Source organism: Corapipo altera, unplaced genomic scaffold (genome assembly GCF_003945725.1).
Source record: "Corapipo altera isolate COAL_440 unplaced genomic scaffold, ASM394572v1 316, whole genome shotgun sequence".
NCBI lineage: Eukaryota > Metazoa > Chordata > Aves > Passeriformes > Pipridae > Corapipo > Corapipo altera.
Window position 1 is genome coordinate 1,648,108 of NW_020884974.1, and position 19,107 is coordinate 1,667,214.

Here is a 19,107-nt window from a genome sequence, read left to right on the forward strand (position 1 = left end):
AGGTGCTTGGATGAAAAACCCTTTGTAGATAATCCTGGTGTACTCCTCCAGTTGGATACCTTGGAGGTGCCACCTACACTGGACATGAGTTTATTCTGTTTTAAAGAACATGTCTGTTGGCACTGGGCATTGACTGGCTTGGGTTAAGCCCATTCTTTTTCCATATATATTTTTTTTTAACTCTTATGGCATTAAAAAGGGATTTACTGAAGTAGAATTGAATACCCAGCTGTCTTTTCTAGGTTACTCTGATGGATGCCAACTACGTTATGGACGAGACTCTTGGCACATCCACATTTCCCATCTCTTCTCTGAAACTGGGAGAAAAGAAGGAGGTCCAGTTGACTTTCAATGATGTAAGTTGGGACGTTCATGGCTTTGCCTTTGTTGGGGCAGCTCTGAACAGGGTGGGAGTGTCTTCAAAGAACACCTGAACTGTTGTGTAGACCAGGATGTGGAATGTTTCTGTTGGAGTGTAAGGGAAACCCTTGGCCTGCTCTTGGTGTTTGTTCCTGGATGGAAGGAGATCCAGGGCTGTTTCTGTTCCTGTCAGTCTCCCTCAGTATTATGTATGTATGTTTTTTCTTAATACTCAGTTATTTTATGAATTCCAGAAGGGATTAGGATATCTCATGGGGTAAGGGTGGCAGCCTTTCAGTCAGGAAATAGCTGAGAATTTGGGGGCACACAGAGGCATATCAGGTGAAGGTTGTTCTCTGCATACCCTGCTCTGAAGCTGAAAGGTCTGAAGTTTTCTAAGCATTCACTGTCACCCTGAAGGCACTGTATTTATCTTCTTACAGCCCTGCTGGGGGAAGAATTGAGCAAAACAATACCACTGTTTTGTGTGTCCCTGCTGAGAGAATCTTCTTTAAAAGCCTGGTTTGAAGCTTTCTCTTCCTAGACCAGTTCCTTCTCCACTTGTTGCAGTTTAGTTTTGTGGCCTTAGTGTAAGAGGTTACTCAGGGTTTGCTGGTCAGTGCATTGCCCCTCCTGCTGATGCCTGTGGCTTCCACAAAGCTGTCAGGAATTCTTTCATTATTACATGTTTCACTTTCTGTGAGTGGCTTGTTGTAACACAGCCCTGCTTAACACACAGCAGTGCAGTAATTGGATTATTCTCCTTAAACACGTCTGCAAACCAGATGGAATCACTTCAACAGGAATTGTCTGCCTGCACAGCAACTCCTGGAAATTGTTGTCAAATCTATGTGGAATTGAGCTTGTTCTGCATGTGTTAAAAAAATGGAATGGTTTGGGTTGGAAGGAACCTTAAAGCTCCTCCAGTTCCAACCCACTGCCATGGGCAGGGACACCTTTCAAATCCTGTCTGCATTTCTCTTTTGGGCTGGGGTTTATTACATGATCAGAGGTCTTGATTTGTGACTGCTCTGCTTTCTCCCATGTGACATAACTTTAAAAGTGTGCTTACAGCAAATAACTGGTTTAAGACCTATTTATTGGAAACCAGAGAGTTTCTTATAGAAGATTTAGCATTTAATTTAGCTTAGCCTTAGGCTGGTTGGAATTTTGATACCCTGATTCTTTTTTCTTTTTAAAATTGCTGCGTTTTTGGAAGTTTCTGCATATTTATTTAACTAAATGCTTCAGTAACTCTTGGACTTGCAGGGTGTGGGCTGAGTGCAGGCCCTGGTTCTGCCAGGCATGAGGTGAGGTGGTGAGAAAGAGCTGATGAATGCATTTTGAAGACACAGTTTACAAAGCTCATTCCAGTAATACAAGGCCTTCCCACGTTAACTTCTCATCGACATTCAGCAAAGCTTGTTAGAGAGTTTTAGGGGGAAAAATCAGTGTAAAAAAAAAAAGCCAAATACACTCTGAAATTTATAAACAAATAGTAAGGGAACATGAAGTCAGATTGAGCCTGATGGAGACAATGAATACATGTATTCCTGAGATTTCTGTGGCAGGCTGTGTAAGCTATAGAAAATGGCATGATATTCCCTATTGGAATGTTTCCCTCCAAGGGTTTGTTTCATACATATTTTTTAAGCGTTGGATCACTGTGTGGTTCCTGAAGTGCTTTCTAACTTAGTAATGTCAGGTGGGGGAATAATGTAATTGTTCCCCTGCCTTTGAAGTGATTCCTAAATGACTCTTCACTCTGTTCCTTCATGTCCTCCCTTTGTTATTCCTTTGCCTCTTCTTTCTCCCACCTCCCTGTTCATTTGCAATTCCCGTTTCAGGTTGTTCCTGGCCCTTGGGCAGGTACTGGGATGTGGGAGCCAGAGGCAGCTTTGCACTCCAGACCCTTCCCTGCTCTGAGTGGCATGCAGATGTTCAGTCTGGGGGGTTCTAGCTCTGTTTCTGGTGATCACATGCCACAAACAAGGAGGATAATCCGTGTAGAGCTGGAGGAGAGTGAAATTAGGCACTGAGTCTGTTACTACAAGGCTGCACCGAGGTGGCTGCTGCATAGGAAGCTGCTCAGAGAGGTGAAAATCTCTCCATTCTGTCCTACTTTGAGCAGCTCCTACTCTTGGATTGTGCCTAACATGCTTCAAGAATAATTTTTTAGCCTTTTGCCTGCAGGCAACCCCTTAAAGTGCTCTGTGAAAGGCAGAGCAGACCAAACCATAGCCTGTGGTTGCCATAGCAAGTGAAATCATTATGTAGTGACACTTATTACATCTTTCAGAAACTTGTATGCAATGTGTCTGATGGATAAATAAAGCATATTTGACTGTGGAAAGGCACTTGGTGGCTCATGTGGAACACAGAGCCCTCACAGGTCTGGGTTTCAGACACAGGCTGAGTATGAAGTTTGCTCAGAACTGGGAAACCAGTGGCAGGAGAAACAAAGAATCCCAAGTGGGTGAAGAGAATTAGATCCCTTCAGGCCAGAGATGAATAGCTCTGCCAGGGATTATCAATGGAAGAAAGCCAAGGCAATGGGATCTGATGAATGGAAGTCAGCACCTGAGCAACATTTTCCACTGTATTCGGTGCTAGTGGTGTGTTTTGGAAACACATTGTGTGCTTTAAAACAAAAAAAAAATCCATAGAAAAGAAACTCATTCATGTATGTTGGAAATATCCTCCCTTTTAAAAAAGCAATTTAAAGGAATATTCTGATGGCAATAGATTATGTTCCAGGTGTGTTTGTGTCTTAAGTGGTGTAACTGTATTTAAATCTTTTTTGTTTAGGTCACAGAAATGACATTGGAACTGTCTCTTGAAGTATGGTGAGTATCTCCTATTTAAAAAAAGTGGAAAATGTATTAGCAGCACTTTTTTTTATTTTTTATTTTAATCTGTTCATTAGAATTTTCAGAGGATCCTGGAGTATCCAGAGTTGGAAGGGACCCACAGAATCATCAAAGTCTAACTCCTGGTCCTGCACAGGACAACCCCAAGAATCCCACATGTGCCTGGTGTGATTTGCTTAAGGACATGCTAGATAGAGGGAAAAACCTCCTTGTTTTAGCACAGAAATACCAAGTAAAAGTGAGGAGATTTTAAACCAGGTTTATTTTCACATTGTAATTCTGTCACTGGCTGAACACCATTATTTGGAATAATAGGTGTGACCTTTCCAAACGTTTTTGCAGGCCCAAGGCCATCCTGTGTGAATGTCTCACCCTGGTTTCTGTTAAATACCTTCCTTCTCAAGGGCTTTTTCTCTCATAAACCCACAGACCTCAGGTTCAGCTTTATCCTCATTGTTTTACCTTCTGTGGGAACTTTGCATCCCACATGAACTTTCAGCATATATGGCTGCTCCTTACAGACCAGCCCCTAAATTCTATTTAAATGTTAATACCACACAGTGCTGAAGTCAAAGGTGAAGATTTAGGGCCAGGATTTCACCACATGTAAGGCTCAGCAGATGCCTACCTTTATTTTTCCCTTTTTTCCCCTCTCCAGCTGTCTTTCTCCCTCTTTTTTCACCAGTCCCGGTGAAAAAGATCAAAAATCACATGGAGGCATAATCAGAAAAAATATATTTTAAGTCTAAAAACTAATTTCTGAGAGCAAGGCATTTAAAGAATCCTTTTTTATGTGTAACTATAAATAGCAGCACTGAGCACTGTAAGCATTGCCCTCTTTCCTAATGACTCTGGAGACTGACAAACATCCCCCAGGGATAATTTCTGCTCATTGTTTTGTACTGGGAAAGATGCAGCTGTGGGTGGGCCTTGAGACCACCCCTAAACCATCCATTACAAGTATTTCTTATCTCTGACATTAAATAAGCAGAAGATGCTTGGTTCCATTTGCTCTTAGGCTTTGGAATATGTTAAACTAAAGAGTCTGATCAAGTTCTGCTGCTATTCTGATATACATGGAGACTGCAGAGTCAGAGTATCATGTATGTCTTTGTGGAATGTTGCTTCTAGGCAGCCTTTTCCCCTCTTTTTCTTAATCCCATGACTTTTTTTACCTATGTTTTTTAGAAGTCTGACAAATCTGAACCTAAATGGATCCATTTCACTGTTGTATGTTTTTCATAAAGCACTGGGCAAATGCTGCCTGGTACCTAATGTGTCAAAGTAGGCACAGCAAGCATTTTTAGCTTGTCTTACTAAATAATAAAGCTAATAATAAAGCTAATAGGACTAATAATTAGCTTAGTAAATAAGGGTAAATCAGAGTCTGCAGCTTCCTCCTGAGGGGCAGCTCCGATCTCTGCTCTGTGTGACAGCAACAGCACCCAGGGAATGGCTGGAGCTGTGCCAGGGCAGGGTCAGGTTGGATCTCAGGAAAAGGTTCTTCCCCCAGAGGGTGGTTGGGCACTGCCCAGGCTCCCCAGGGCAGTGGGCACAGCCCCAAGGCTGCCAGAGCTCCAGGAGGGTTTGGACAACACTCTGAGGGACGGTGGGGATTGTTGGGGTGTTTGTGCAGGGCCAGGAGCTGGACTGGATGATCCTTGTGGGTCCCTCCCAGCTCAGGATATTCTGTGATTCCATGATTACAAGGATGGGAAGTTCAATGAGGTGGAGAGCAGGAGGAGTTTATACACTGTCCTCTGCTGGGAGGTGACTGGGTTCAAACTCTTGGAGTGAGACAGGCTCAGTGAGGAGTTAACTGGTCCAACTGGGGTGTCAGACTGTTTGTCCTACCTTGATACCTGAAATGGGAAGTGGGAGCTGAAGTTGCAACTTTATTTAAATACAGCATTGAAGTGCTTACACAGCCTTGTGTACATGTTTGAGAGCACAGTGTGGAAAAAGCTGGGGAAAAGGGCTGAGTTTTTCCTGTGGCCTGCCAGTACGATTTGTGCTGTAGATTTATAATTGTATATGAGTGATGAATTCACTTGCTGTATTTATTTGTTTTTTAATGAGTTCTATAGAAAATTCATATTTTAAAGGCACAGTATTCCATTGTACTTTGCATCCTTCACTCCATGGAAACAGCTGAGCATGAATAATATAATTATTGCACGAATAATATAATTTATTTCATCTTATTAAATTCGATAAGGAATTTCTACCTACTTTGTTTCCCAGGGTGATACTTTGAATTCTTTTCTGGAATTATGCCTTTTTTTAAAGCCTGTCTCTTTTGCAAACCAGCTCTTCCACAGATCTCCGGTTCAGCATGGCCCTGTGTGATGAGGAGAAGAAATTTCGGCAGCAGAGGAGAGATAACATCATGCACAGCATCAAATCATTCCTAGGAGAGGAAAACAGCAAGAACTTGACCACTGCCCGTGATGTAAGTCTGGAGAGTTCACACCAAGCTTAGCATCACCTTTGGAATGCTGCATTTGCCTTTCAGAGGAGTGACTGAGGTGTATGAGGTGGAAGGGTTCGATGTGAAGACAAGTTATAGAAGTGGAAAAACCTCTTTTTCTGCTATGAACATACAATATTTAGGCTGGGCAGTAATTTTTTCTTGGCTCTAAATTTATAGATTAATGTTTAAGGACAAGGGGGAATAGTTTTAAACTAAAAAAGGAGACTTAGATGGGATATTGAGAAGAAATTGTTCCCTGTGAGGGTGGTGAGGCCCTGGCACAGGTTGCCCAGAGAAGCTGTGGCTGCCCCTGGATTCCTGGAAGTGCCCAAGGCCAGGTTGGAGCAACCTGGGCTAGTGGAAGATGTCGCTGCCCATGGCAGGGGGTGGCACTGGATGAGCTTTAAGGTCCCTTCCAACCCAAACCATTCTGAGATTCTGTGATTCATTTGCACTGGCACCTTAAACAAACTGCTCTAACTTTTCCCTTTGGAATTCCATGCTTTGTGAAGGTGTTGGCTCTGAGGGGAGATTGCCATCTGCAGAATGCCTTGAGGGTGTGTGAAATATCTGCTGCTCCAGAAGCCTGGCATGGCTGTGGGCACTCACCCAAGGCAGAATTTGCCCCTGCATGCTCAGTACCCAGCCTGTGCTCTATGACCTTCATATTAAAAGATTAGGCAGGAAATGAGCTGGTTTAATTTTAGAATCAGCTTACAAATCATTTTATTCTCTTCCTTTCTTCTTTTTCTTTAGCCTGTTTTATTGGATTAGGATTGTGAAGTTTATTTCCTTGATAACATGAGGAACTACAGCTTTAATGATGGTGGGTTGGGTCACATTAGAGACTTAGAGAATCCCAGAATGGTTTGGGTTGGAAGGGACCTTAAAGCCCATCTCCTTCCACCCCCTTCCATGGGCAGGGACACCTTCCACTAGCTCAGGTTGCTCCAACCTGGCCTTGGACACTTCCAGGGCTGGGGCAGCCACAGCTTCTCTGGGCAACCTGTGCCAGGGCCTCACATCACAGTGAGGGGAAGGGTGCCAGCCCCTGCTTATGTCTTCAGTGATTTCATAAAACACTGCATTATTTAGAGTTAATTAAGGTGACACCTGGTACAGATCCACTGATTTTGTAGCACCTTTTCCATCCTCCTCTTTCTTCCTTGCTCTGCTCCCAGAACTGTGATGGGAACACTGTGTGTATGTGGGGCATGTCAAGCAATGAACAGAGTCCATGAATTCATTTGGGTTGACTAATTCATTGCCACTGTGCATTTTAATATAAGCAGAATGTGACAGTCTCTTTCATCTGACACTGAAAAAAATTCCTTTTAAATTCCTATGAAGTTTTGAGCAGGTGGTAAATGTTTTATTGTTGTATACTTTTGAACTGCCAACTCTATCTTGCTTTGTAAAATGGTGCTTGTGTGAGCTTTCTGAGGAAGATGAAAGAATTTAACAAGTATTGGGCATATTTTATTTGTAGTGAGATAAATTTTATTGTGAAGGAACATTTTCAAGGTTTCCTAATTTTCACTTCAGTTATTTTTATCTTAACACATCCAGATCTTACCAGAGTAGGTATTTGTCAATGTGACACTGGTCTATTCTATAGCATAATAGTCCCTTTCTCAGAAAGGATGTGGATATTCTGCCAGGATCCAGTTAGAACTGGAGTGATACTTGGGGCCTCAGGTGATGTGTGTGAATTACTGTAAAGGCCAAGTAAGATTTCATGTTCTTTTTGTCTTCATCTTCCCTTGGTATCCCTCACTGCCTCAAATACTGAAGTTTTATCAGTTAAATTGCATGTTCTCAGGCAGTAACTGTAGGTTTATCAACCTCAGGAAGGACTGAGGCAGTGGGATCCTCCCATTTTTCAAATGCCAAGCCTGTATTTTGAAGCTGACTTGTCAGAATTTTTAACTGCTTCTAGCAATGAAAAAACCTCTTTTTGTTCAAATTAAACTGTAGTTTTACTTTTATTGCTACAGGTAGAAGATAGCAGGAGGATTTATAGGATGTTTGGAGTCCTAACATGAAGTCAGGGGACATATTGAGTAGTCTTAGCTGTCTGTGAGTCTTGATGAATCTTAAACAAGTCACTTATTCAAAGTTCACCCCAGTTGCTTCCTCAGTGAGTAGCTCCATGTGTGCCTTGCAGGGATGCTGAGCAACTTCAGTACCTCTCAATTAATTAGACAGCCCCAGATGGGGAAGTGACTACTTCTAGATTTCCTTCCTTAATCCTGAGGCACATTCTGCAAACACAGAGGAGGAGATTTCTTGTACCTGTGTTATCACTCAGTTTATTTTTATAATTTTTCTTGCTTTGAGCAGTTTTCTAAAGATACTGTAATCATTTAAAGGAATCATACAGTTCTCTGTGGCTGGATTTGCAGAACAATTTTTTAATAATCATTTCTATGCCCTATGGCATTTTTTTTTCCACCACAGGCATTCAGACTTTGTGCACTGTGTTTCCAGGGCATTTGGATAAAAACATCTGCATCACTCATTCCCAAAATGAGATTTAATATGGCTCAGCTTTTTTGCTCCATTACTGGAAGATAAGATTGAGATGCCTTTTTCAGGGCTTGCTTTTCTTAAAACATAAGTTGTTTCCCAATCCTTGCCATTTTGCTGCCCAGTTTGGTGGTGGAGCAGTCAGCACCTGAGATGAGGTGCCTGTTGATTGAAGGGGAGCTGTACAAGGGCTGTGATAAAGCTGAAGGAGGACAGGGTTAGATGGGATATTGGGAAGGAATCCTTCCCTGTGAGGGTGGGGAGGCCCTGGCACAGGTTGCTCAGAGAAGCTGTGGCTGCCCCTGGATCCCTGGAAGTGTCCAAGGCCAGGTTGGATGGGGCTTGGAGCAACCTGGGCTAGTGGAAGGTGTCCCTGCCCATGGCAGGGGTGGGACTGGATGGGCTTTAAGGTCCCTCTCAACCCAAACCATTCCATGATTTGATGTTCCTGTGTGTGGTGCTCAACCAGTCCACACAGTACATTGTCCCCTGGATCTCAAAACAGTGCAGATGTATTGACAAAACATTTAGTGTTGTTAGAATGTTCAGTGGAGTGTGTTTGGAGGCTGTTTGAGCTGCTTTGCTCAGAACTGGTTGTGTCCCTCAGCACTGTGCTGTGCAGAGCAGCTGTAGGACATGGTGGTTCTGGTGGTTCCCAAATGGGCAATCCATGGAGAATGGGGGGTGGTGGTGTGGCCAGGAATTAGAGCATTGGGCTTTTGTCTCCAAGACTTTTGGATTCAATTCCCTTTTTTGCTGTTGACTCACGGCATCACTTTCACATGAGTCACTTACCCTTTTGGTTTGGATTTACTAATGTGCTGGAATGGGTTTAGTACCTCTACCCCAGTTTCACTGGTTCTGTACAAGGGACTTGGGGTTCAGGGCATGTCTGTGGAGGAGTGTGGGTGCCTTGGTACTCTCTCTTTTCTCCCTTCTTCAGTTGTGAGGTGGCTTCTTGGTTCTTTGCCCTGTGTGCTCTGGCTGCAACCACTTCCCCCTGCCTCTGCCCTCTTTGTCCTAGAGGACAACTTGTAGGATTGGTGTACTTGATTTCAAATTTTACCAATTTCGTGCCCTTAAACATGTTAGAAACTGAATTGGAGCTAAAAAACTGCCTTAAGAAACCTGCCTGTTTCCTCTGCAAAGCAGGAAAGGACTCTGAACCTTCATCACTTGACTTATTCTGTAAGTGAACTTTATTCAGTGGGCTGAAATAAATGAATTAAATGTGCAGGAGATGCTTCTCTTCAGTTATTTGTTTTCCTCATTTAAAAGTTTTATTTACTGTGCAAAGCCCAGGGTACTGGGGGGGCTCAGCCTGGAGCAAAGGAGGCTCAGGGGGGACCTTCTGGCTCTGCAACCCCCTGACAGGAGGGGGGAGCCGGGGGGGTCGGGCTCTGCTCCCAGGGAACAAGGGACAGGAGGAGAGGGAACGGCCTCCAGCTGTGCCAGGGGAGGCTCAGGTTGGACATGAGAAGGAATTTCCTCCTGGAAAGGGTGGTGAGGCCTTGGCAGGGGCTGCCCAGGTAGGTTTGGAGTGCCCAGCCCTGGAAGTGTTCAAAAACCATGTGGCACTTGAGGACGTGGTTTGGTGGTGAAGGTGGTGGTGGTGCTGGGCTGACAGTTGGACATGATGATCTTAGAGGTCTTTTCCTGCCTTAACAATTCTGTGACAGTTCTTTGATCCACGTCCCCCTTGGTATCTCCACCCTCCCCAGTGCAGGGCTCTGTGGTGCCCAGGATTCCTCTGGATCCAGCTTACAGGAAGTGTTTGCAGTCAGGATGTTGGTGACTCTCCTCACCCACCGTTCATTGCTCATCTCCATAACGGATTTCTCTGCATCCTGAAGAACACTCAGACTTTCCTTTGTGCCTGTGCCTCTTCACCCACGAGCAGAGTGGTGGAGCAGTGGTGCTTTGGAAGTGCTCTCACATGGTTTTTCCAGGCTTGCACCTGCAAACCAACATCTCCATCCTGTTGGGATGTGTCTGGTCAGGTTGAGTGGGCAGTGGTTGGTTGTAAAGAGCTTTCAGAGCCTAAGGTACATTATTAAAGGTGTGATTACTGACTCTGCTCCTCTGTTCAAAGCAGCTGCTCCACTATTGGGGTGTTGGCTTAACAAAACAGGCACATCCTAAATCCTTACCTGTGCTTTGTCATTTTTTGGATAGATACCTATCTCTGGAGCTTGATGATGGGTGCTGGTGCCAGGGAATACCTGTGGTTTCTATTACTAACACTTATGAGGGTGATCAAATGATATTACTGCATCAAGAATAAGCAGTTTTGGGGGACTGGAAGCCTCTCAACTTCCTCAGTTGTTGTTCATGGTCATGTCCTTGTGACAGTGCGTTGTCAGTCCCCAGGGAGTGTCGTGGCTTGGAGTGTGGAGTCTGGAGAAAGGACCAGAACTCAGGAGTCACGTGGATCTTTTCTTATAACTAATCCCATCTATTGGCACCTTAAATTGCCTTCCAGGGAGATTTTTGACAGATTACCAGTTTGATCAGATAGGGCCTTTCTGCCCAGCTGTGCCATTCTTTTAATGCTTAGTAACCACCAAGAGGTTGTTACTTTATTACCACTGAAGAGTGGAAAATTCTTCTGGGTTTTGGAAACTGGGAACCAGATGGGCCCTTTGCTCAGGCCAAAACACGGGATAGTGGTAGCAAGTGAATTTTTGTCTAATTTTGCTTCTTTTTAGATACTTGGGGAAACTGTGCAGTGGGAAGGAAGAAGGAAAGAAGTAGAAAATAAAACCCCTACAGATACATTTTTAATATGGTGTCACCATGTCTGCTTGTCTCTCTCCTGGTAGTTGAGGAATTGTATAAATCCACATAAATTCCTGTTACCTCTCTGGTAGTTTTTGCAAGGTAGTGGTAAATTTGAGACTGTCTTCATGCTATGTAGTAATATCAGATGTTTTTATTTCAAAATGTCTTTTTTAACTCCTGGCCAAAATAATATTTGTCTGTCTTCTGTTTCTGATTAGTAACTTTTACTGCTTTTTACTCTGTCACAAAGATATGAATTGGGTTAAAGCTGGTGTTAGAATTGCTTTTAAAGTGTTTGTGGTCTTGTAACCAGATAGTTTATTTAATAACTAAATTTAATATCTTCTCTGTTTTGGATTATGGATAAGGAGGACAGACATTCTAAAGAAATTCTGACTATGTTTTGGTTTAGAAATCTTGCTGCAAGTGGTGACTTCTTCAAATAAATTCTAATTCTTCAGATACCAGGCAATTAAAGTTGTAAGTAAAAGGACATTGTGGGGGCAACAACTTACTGATGCTGAGACCTGATGTGGTTAGTCACTCGATTTGTAGGTAGTATTTTCAGGTCTGAAGCAGTGCCACAAATCTGTACAAGTGAACTGAACTTCAAATTCTCTATGTTTTGGCAGCAGACAGGAAGCTAAGGAGGGTCAGAATGACAGTATTTGGCTCTCACCATGTATTTTACTCCTTGACCAGGAGAATCAGACACTACTTCTGTGTGCCTGTAAGGAACCTAAATAGGAGGAGTCTGCACAGGGGGATTTCCCCTTTCAGCAGGGAATTAAAATCCCTCTTGTGAGGACCATAGGCAGATCAGGAGACAACTTCTGGTTTTCAGAGAAAACCATTTCATCCCACAGTCTGAATCTGACTGGCACAAATCCCTCGTGATTCCTTCTGACCACGACCCAGATATGCCCCAAAAGAAGTGTCTCTGGTTGCATCCTGATGTCTGAAATCTTCCTCATTAAATTAGGCAAGTCTCTTCATGAAGGTGTTCTTCACTTTGGTCAGGTGGATTCTTTATTTTCCCAGGGACCACCTCCATCAGCAAACTAGGCTTCGTGGTCAGGAAGCCCAGGGTCTCACTGGTGTCACCACTTGAGCCTGACAGCATCTGCTTGAGCTGTTGCTCTTCCAGAGTAGAAAGACCAAGTCCTCAGGCTGCAGCCTTGGGCACCTGTTCCCCTCCTTCTTCCTCTCATCTGCTCAGGGTCTCCCCTGCTTGTGTTTGCACCTCCTGGCTGCTGCTGGTACAAGATAAGGGAGGGAGCTGGAAGGCAGTCTGCTCTGCCCCTCTCGGACTGTTCCAGCTTGGCAGAACCTCCCTTGCTGCTGGCTGGTTCCTGGCTCCCCTTGCTCGGGATCAGCAGAGCTTTCATCCCATACTTCAGTCCAAGAGTGCTCCTGTCATCCAGCAATTTGGGAAGAAGAAGGGGCTGTGAGTTAATGACATACAGATTCATGGCGTGGCCTCCATCAGGGGCTGGGTGCACTTCTGGGTGCCACAGTGTAGGAAAGATCTCAAGGTGTTGGGGAGTGTCCAGCGAAGGGACACTGAGATGGTGAAGGGTCTGGAGGGGCCATAGGAGGAGCAGATGAGGGCACTTGGCTTCTTCAGCTGGAGAAGAAGAGACTGAGGGCAGAGCTAACTGGGGGCTGCAGCTCCTCCTGAGGGGCAGCTCTTATCTCTGCTCTATGTGAGCAGGGACAGGACCCAGGGAATGGCTGGAGCTGTGTCAGGACAGAGGTTGGATCTCAGGAAAAGGTTCTTCCCCCAGAGGGTGGTTGGGCACTGCCCAGGCTCCCCAGGGCAGTGGGCACAGCCCCAAGGCTGCCAGAGCTCCAGGAGGGTTTGGACAACGCTCTGAGGGACAGGGTGGGATTGTTGGGGTGTCTGTGCAGGGCTGGGAGTGGGACTGGATGATCCCTGTGGGTCCCTTCCAGCTCAGGACATTCTGTGATTCTGTGGCATATAATGTTTATTTACCACTTGTGTTTATAGGACCTGCTGTGGTGACACCCTGTTCCTCTCCTCTCTGCAGGTCCCAGTCATAGCAATCCTGGGCTCAGGAGGTGGATTTCGTGCCATGGTGGGGTTTGCTGGAGTCATGAAAGCACTTTATGAATCCGGAGTTTTGGACTGTGCCACTTATATTGCTGGGCTCTCTGGATCCACCTGGTAAGGGCTTTGTCTTTTGGTTTGCTTCAGGTTTTCTTCAGGAGGTTCAAGAATGAATTTTCATGAGGGTTGACTTATTTCTGGTTAAAATCAACAGCAAATTTTAAACATGCACTGTCAGTGTGGAAAAGAGGGAGACACAGCTCTCATGCAGCAGAGTGGGGCAGTGGGGCAAGTCACTGACAGAGAGTAGGTTTAGATTGGGTGTTGGGAAGGAGTTCTAGTCTGTGAGGGTGGGGAGGCCCTGGCACAGGTTGCCCAGAGAAGCTGTGGCTGCCCCTGGATCCCTGGAAGTGTCCAAGGCCAAGTTGGATGGGGCTTGGAGCAACCTGGGCTAGTGGAAGGTGTCCCTGCCCATGGCAGGGGATAAAGTAAGATGGTCTTTAAAGTCCTTTCCAACTCAAACCAGTCTGGGATTCTCTGAAGTATGGAGGTGTTTCAGAATGCCTTGAAGGGTGAGGACATCTCAGGATCCAGGTGATCTTCCTAAGAGCTTTGAGAGCAGGAATGGATGGAAAGAGGTGCCACACATACACACCTCCATTTCTGTGTCAGCCCCCAGTACTGCATGTACCAGGACTGTGTAACTGATTCATTCACTTCCATAACCAATATATTAGGAACTCAACCTGTTGGAACAAACGCAAACTATATTTTGTGTGTTGTTTTATTTTCCTGATGAAATGTGGGAAAAAAAGTCCCTTATGATTTGGAGCTGATGACTCAGTCAATCCAACATGGATTGTACACTTCAGGAGGGCTTTTCAGAGCTTCTCTGAAAGATCTTTTGCTCCATTTCAGACCCAGTAGTCCCCTTCTTAGTGGATTTACTGGGAATGCCTAGGACCTGACTGCCATGCTTCAGAGCATCCCACTATGGATTGCCTTGTCTCACTCCCATCGTCACTGTTTAATTTAGAAATTACATTGGTTTTTAGTCAGATGGGAGTGAAGATCTTCCCAGATGCCTCAATCAGGCTGCCCTAATGAGGTAGGTATGATGTCCCTGTGTCTGACTCAGGGAGTGCTGCAGCCCAGTTACAGGAATAACATCCACAGGAGAAGATGAGAGTGATGTCAGCGTGTGAAAGGGGCCTGCAGGCAGCAAAATGCTTTGAACCCCAGAATCCTGTCTGCCTCAACCACTAATGACTGAGAAGGTTTCTCTTCTCCCTGCCCAGTGCTATGAACCTGTTGCCTTTCACCTTCTTGGCTCTTACAAAAACGATCCCAAATTACACTTACTACAAGCATCTTATTACAAACATTGAAACTATTTGTTTGGACGTTTCTGAGCTGAAACGATGTAACATATTTTAAAGGTGTGTCGTTTTCATCAGCCAAAGACATCTGACAAATTCAGTTTCAACTCCTTACCATCACACTTTTTTCATTCAGTGAAAAATGGCAGACTTCTTTTTGACTAGCTGTAAAATTTGGTTTTAATGCCACTGGACCAGTTTGCAGTAGAGGATTTTGCATCCTAAGAAAATTTTGAACTTTTTAAGGCAAAAATATGTGTTAAATGTGTCCCAAATGTCACAAAACGGGATGTTATTGTAACTGTACCAGTCTGAAAACTGGAGCTGCATCTCAATCCAGTGTAGGGCCACCTAGTACAGGAAAGGTATTGAAAAACTGGATTAATTCCATTAGAGTACCACTGAGGCAATTAGGGGACTAGAGCATGTGAGGAAGTGGGGCAGCTGGATTAAAGGCAAAGGTAGTGGTGGGGGGAGATTTCACTGTTATCTTCAGCTTCCTGATGAGCTGTAAAGAAGAGAAACTCTTTTTGGAGACACGGAGAAAGGACAAGGAGTAATTTGGATGAACATTAGGAAATCCATTTTGCAGTGAGAGTGTCCAGGCACTGGAATGTGTTGACCCATCCTGACTTGACTAGGCTGGGTTTGGTGTCAGCCTCTCTCTGTCTGACTCAGGGGATGCTCATACAAGAGCAGAACTTGACTGAACAGAACCCTGAGCAACCTGAGCTGACTTAAGTTGGCTCTGGATTGAGCAGGAGGTTGGAGTAGAGACCTTGAGGGTCCTGCCAGTCTAAATTGTAAGGTTATGTGAATGTGTGTTTTCTTTGAGAGGAAGAGACTTTTTTGTTGGAATAGCCTAGTATAAGCGAGCAGGGAGTCTGCCTGGGATGAGTTTTATCCCCTGGTTTAACTCTAAGGAAGCACCTGAATTTTGGTTCCACACATCTTAACCTCAAGAGATATTAACTTCTTTGAAACAGATAGAGACCAGTCCTGTTCCTTGTGTGAGGTTTTTTTCAGTTATTTTCTACTGTTTGGAGGTTGCTTCTCCAATTCCAGACTAGATGGAAGCCTTTAGAATGCCAGGAGGTCTTGAAATGCCAGGAGTGTCTATGAACCAGAGTAACTTTCTCATTCAGATTGGCATCCTGGAATCTGGGTTTTCTGTCACTAGTGGTGGGGGCAGATTTATCCATTGAGAGGCCTGGATGTACTTTGTTCAGAGTTGTGAAAAGCATAAGACATCATTTGGCTGGATGAAGAGCAATGGAGTGTGAGAAACGTGGAATGTGTTTGTAGGGAAGGGTTTGTAGTCCACACTCTGAACAGACGTCAGCTCTGAGGTCTCTTTTTGGGAAAACCCAGTTGTGAAGACGTAGCTGATCTAATGTAAACCTATAAAATCTGTGTTAAAATAGATTATCTGTAACTGCTTCAGTCAGAAACAGATATTGGAAACTGTTGGATTTGAACAAATTTGCTTTTGCTGTCTGATGTCACCTCTTCAGCCTTTCCTTGCTTGATGAATAAATAAATTGACACTTTGACACTCCCTTTCTTTTTTTTTTTTTTTCCATCCAGTCTAGTACTTGGGACTAATGCTCTTTTCTTTTCTTTCCTGAAGGGTGGAGAATTCCTTTCCTGGCAGGAGAGGCAGGTTTTTGCTTGTCCCCTCAGCTGCATGCCTAACCTTGGAGCAATGCATTGACCTCCCTGGGTTTTTCTGCCATCTCTCTTCAACCTTGTGCTGATTCTCCATCCTGCACTTCCCTTTCCCTGCTCCCATGGAAGCTGCTGCTGTTGTTGCTCCCAGGAGCTGACGTGCATGCTCAGCTTTGGTGCCTGGGCCAGAACCATGAGTCAAGTTCTTGCATCACACGTGGGACAGATAAACTGCTGGGCAGTGACCTCAGGGCCAGGCTGACTCTGTGTGTCTGAGCTGTGCCTGCAGTATGGGATGTGTACCTGAGCCAGGTCATTGAGTAAATAATAGTAAATCAGTCTCTGGGAGATTAGGACAGCCTATCTTGAGCCTTGGTGTTGCTTAATCCAACCAGGTGAAAGCCACGGTTTCCTGCACGTGTGGCTAAACTTTGTTTTTGAGTAAACTGAACTTGTTTCTCAGTAACACATCAAGATTTGCCTGATAGGTCTCTTCTGAATCCTCCCAGTCAATTAACTCTCTGCACAGGTTGTACTTACTGTGCTTCAGCTTGTTCTGGAAGCATCCAGATCCTGGAAAGCAGTGCAGTATTGCAGCCCTGAACGCCCTGGGCTGATCCCCCAGCGTGGGCAGCAGGGCAGGGGGGGATTCTGCCCCTCTGCCCCTCAGCTGAGACCCCCCTGCAGAGCTGCTCCAGCCCTGGGGAACAGCACAGCAAGGACATGGAGCTGCTGGAGAGAGTCCAGAGGAGGCACCAAGATGAGCAGAGGATGGAGCAGCTCTGCTGGGAGGAAAGGGGAGAGAGTTGGGATTGTTCAGCCTGGAGAGGGGAAGCTTTGGGGTGACCTGATTGTGGCCTTGCAGGACATGAAGGGGCTACAGGAAAGATGGAGGGAGAGTATGGACAAGGGATGGAGGGACAGGACAAGGAAGAATGGCTTCAGACTGCCAGAGGGCAGGGATAGATGGGATATTGGGAAGGAATTCCTGGCTGTGATGGTGGGGAGGCCCTGGCCCAGGTTACCCAGAGAAGCTGTGGCTGCCCCTGGATCCCTGGAAGTGTCCAAGGCCAGGTTGGACGGGGCTTGGAGCAACCTGGGCTGGTGGAAGGTGTCCCTGCCCATGGCAGGGGGTGGGACTGGATGGGCTTTAAGGTCCCTTCCAACCCAAACCATTCCAGGATTCCATGATATACTGAGATATTGTAGGAATTTTTGGATAATGATAGTGAATTGGAGAGGGACATCTTACAGTGAAAGAACTGTATGTGTCTACTTCTGGGACCTCCAGTTTGCCAAATTTCAGTGTGCTGACTTGAGGAGCTCCTTCTACAGCTTAGGGGGATTCTTTCTGTTATCCCTTAAACAGATAAATGAGGACACTTTAGCCATTTCCATCATACACATATGGAAATGTATGCTGAATGTTGGATTGTGTGCTTACATGTAGAACAAATAGTTTAGCTTTCTGTGCCTGGAGAAAAAAGAAGGGACAATTTGCTGTGTAAATGGTAAGTAAATTAACCTGATTTGATCAGTAATTGTATCAAATTACTTATGAGTTTATTGTAGCTTTCAGGCAACTGCCACTGAAGCAGGTTTGATACTTGGCCTGTTTTCCATTGCAGGTACATGTCAACTTTGTATTCACACCCAGACTTTCCAGCAAAGGGCCCAAAAGAGATCAATGAAGAGCTGATGAACTCTGTGAGCCACAACCCCCTCCTGCTGCTCACTCCTCAGAAAGTCAAACGCTACATCGAAGCCCTGTGGAATAAGAAGAGTTCAGGGCAGCCTGTCACCTTCACAGATATCTTTGGAATGCTGATAGGGGAAACACTTATCCATGATGTGAGTTCTGGGCTTTTCTTATCACTGTTAGAGTTGTGAAATTATTGCATAGTAACCACTGTTACTACTTTTTTTTAAATGACCTTGGTAACATTTGGCAAAACAATAGAAATATTTAAAGTTATAGCCAGGCAGATACTGGATAAGACACTTATAAAATGCTTTCCTTGCTCTGGGGGATGAACTCGACCTCTGAGTACTTACAGCAAGCTCTTGACATTGTGTATCAACATTAAAATTCCTGCTCAAACCATTTCAACAAAATTTACAATGTGGTGTGACCTCTTCATGCACAGTTTGCCATAAAAAAAGCAGCATTTGTTTAACAAAGTCCTAACTTCAAGGTGAACGATCCACATCTCTGTCTATTTTTATGTGTTTTTGTGAGAAAAGAGACAACAGGAGAGCTTCATACTGTTGTGTTTTATTGTTCAACAATCTTGCTTTGGTCAGTTAGGGTTGGACACTCCTGGCTAAATCAGGCACACAGACTGCAAGTCCAAATGTGTCAGGTGAGCAGCAGTTGGATTTGATCTTATGGCAAGATTGAAATGTATAAATAGAGTCACAGGGGTGTTTTATACACTTGTGTCTTTCATGAATATAAATTGTTATTAGGCTTTAAACAGTTAAAATACTGAAAAACAGGCAACACAGCTCTTAGTAACAGATATGTAGAATTCTGATGCTGAAGGGATCTTGATGATGGTGTGAGGTTGGTTAGAAGTCCCTGTTTACTAAGGGATTAAATAAAAACCCAGATGTTGCTTTGTCCAGCAATTCTGTTTGCTTTTTGGCCATGTTATTTTGGCTTCTGTAATGTGTCCTTCTTTCATCTTCCTCCTGTGTCCTCTCCCACTCTTTCCTTCCTGAATTGTGCAGCCAAAAGGTACTCAGGCAAATTATTTCCTTGTACCAATTCTTCTGTTTTTCGTAGAAGTCACTGAGTTTGTCCATTTTCCTTCTCAAATTTCAGAGAAAGGAGGAGTCTCCCAAGTCCTTATATAAATGTAAATATAGAAATACATTTATATAAACATATAATATATAAATGTAGTTTAGATCATATATAAATATATATTCTCTACATTCTCTATTCTCTACATTCTCTATTCTCTACATTCT

General features: G+C 44.4%; 1 protein-coding gene across 1 annotated transcript in view; it reads left to right on the top strand.

Annotated features, from left to right (window-relative positions):
• PLA2G4A (phospholipase A2 group IVA) overlaps positions 1 to 19,107 on the top strand; it is a 61,485-nt gene that overhangs the window by 22,369 nt on the left and 20,009 nt on the right. The window contains exons 4-8 of the mRNA XM_027665318.1: positions 243 to 356; positions 3,169 to 3,206; positions 5,541 to 5,682; positions 13,065 to 13,201; positions 17,760 to 17,982. Of these exons, the coding sequence (XP_027521119.1) occupies positions 243 to 356; positions 3,169 to 3,206; positions 5,541 to 5,682; positions 13,065 to 13,201; positions 17,760 to 17,982 (654 nt within the window). The remainder of the gene's footprint in view (positions 1 to 242; positions 357 to 3,168; positions 3,207 to 5,540; positions 5,683 to 13,064; positions 13,202 to 17,759; positions 17,983 to 19,107) is intronic.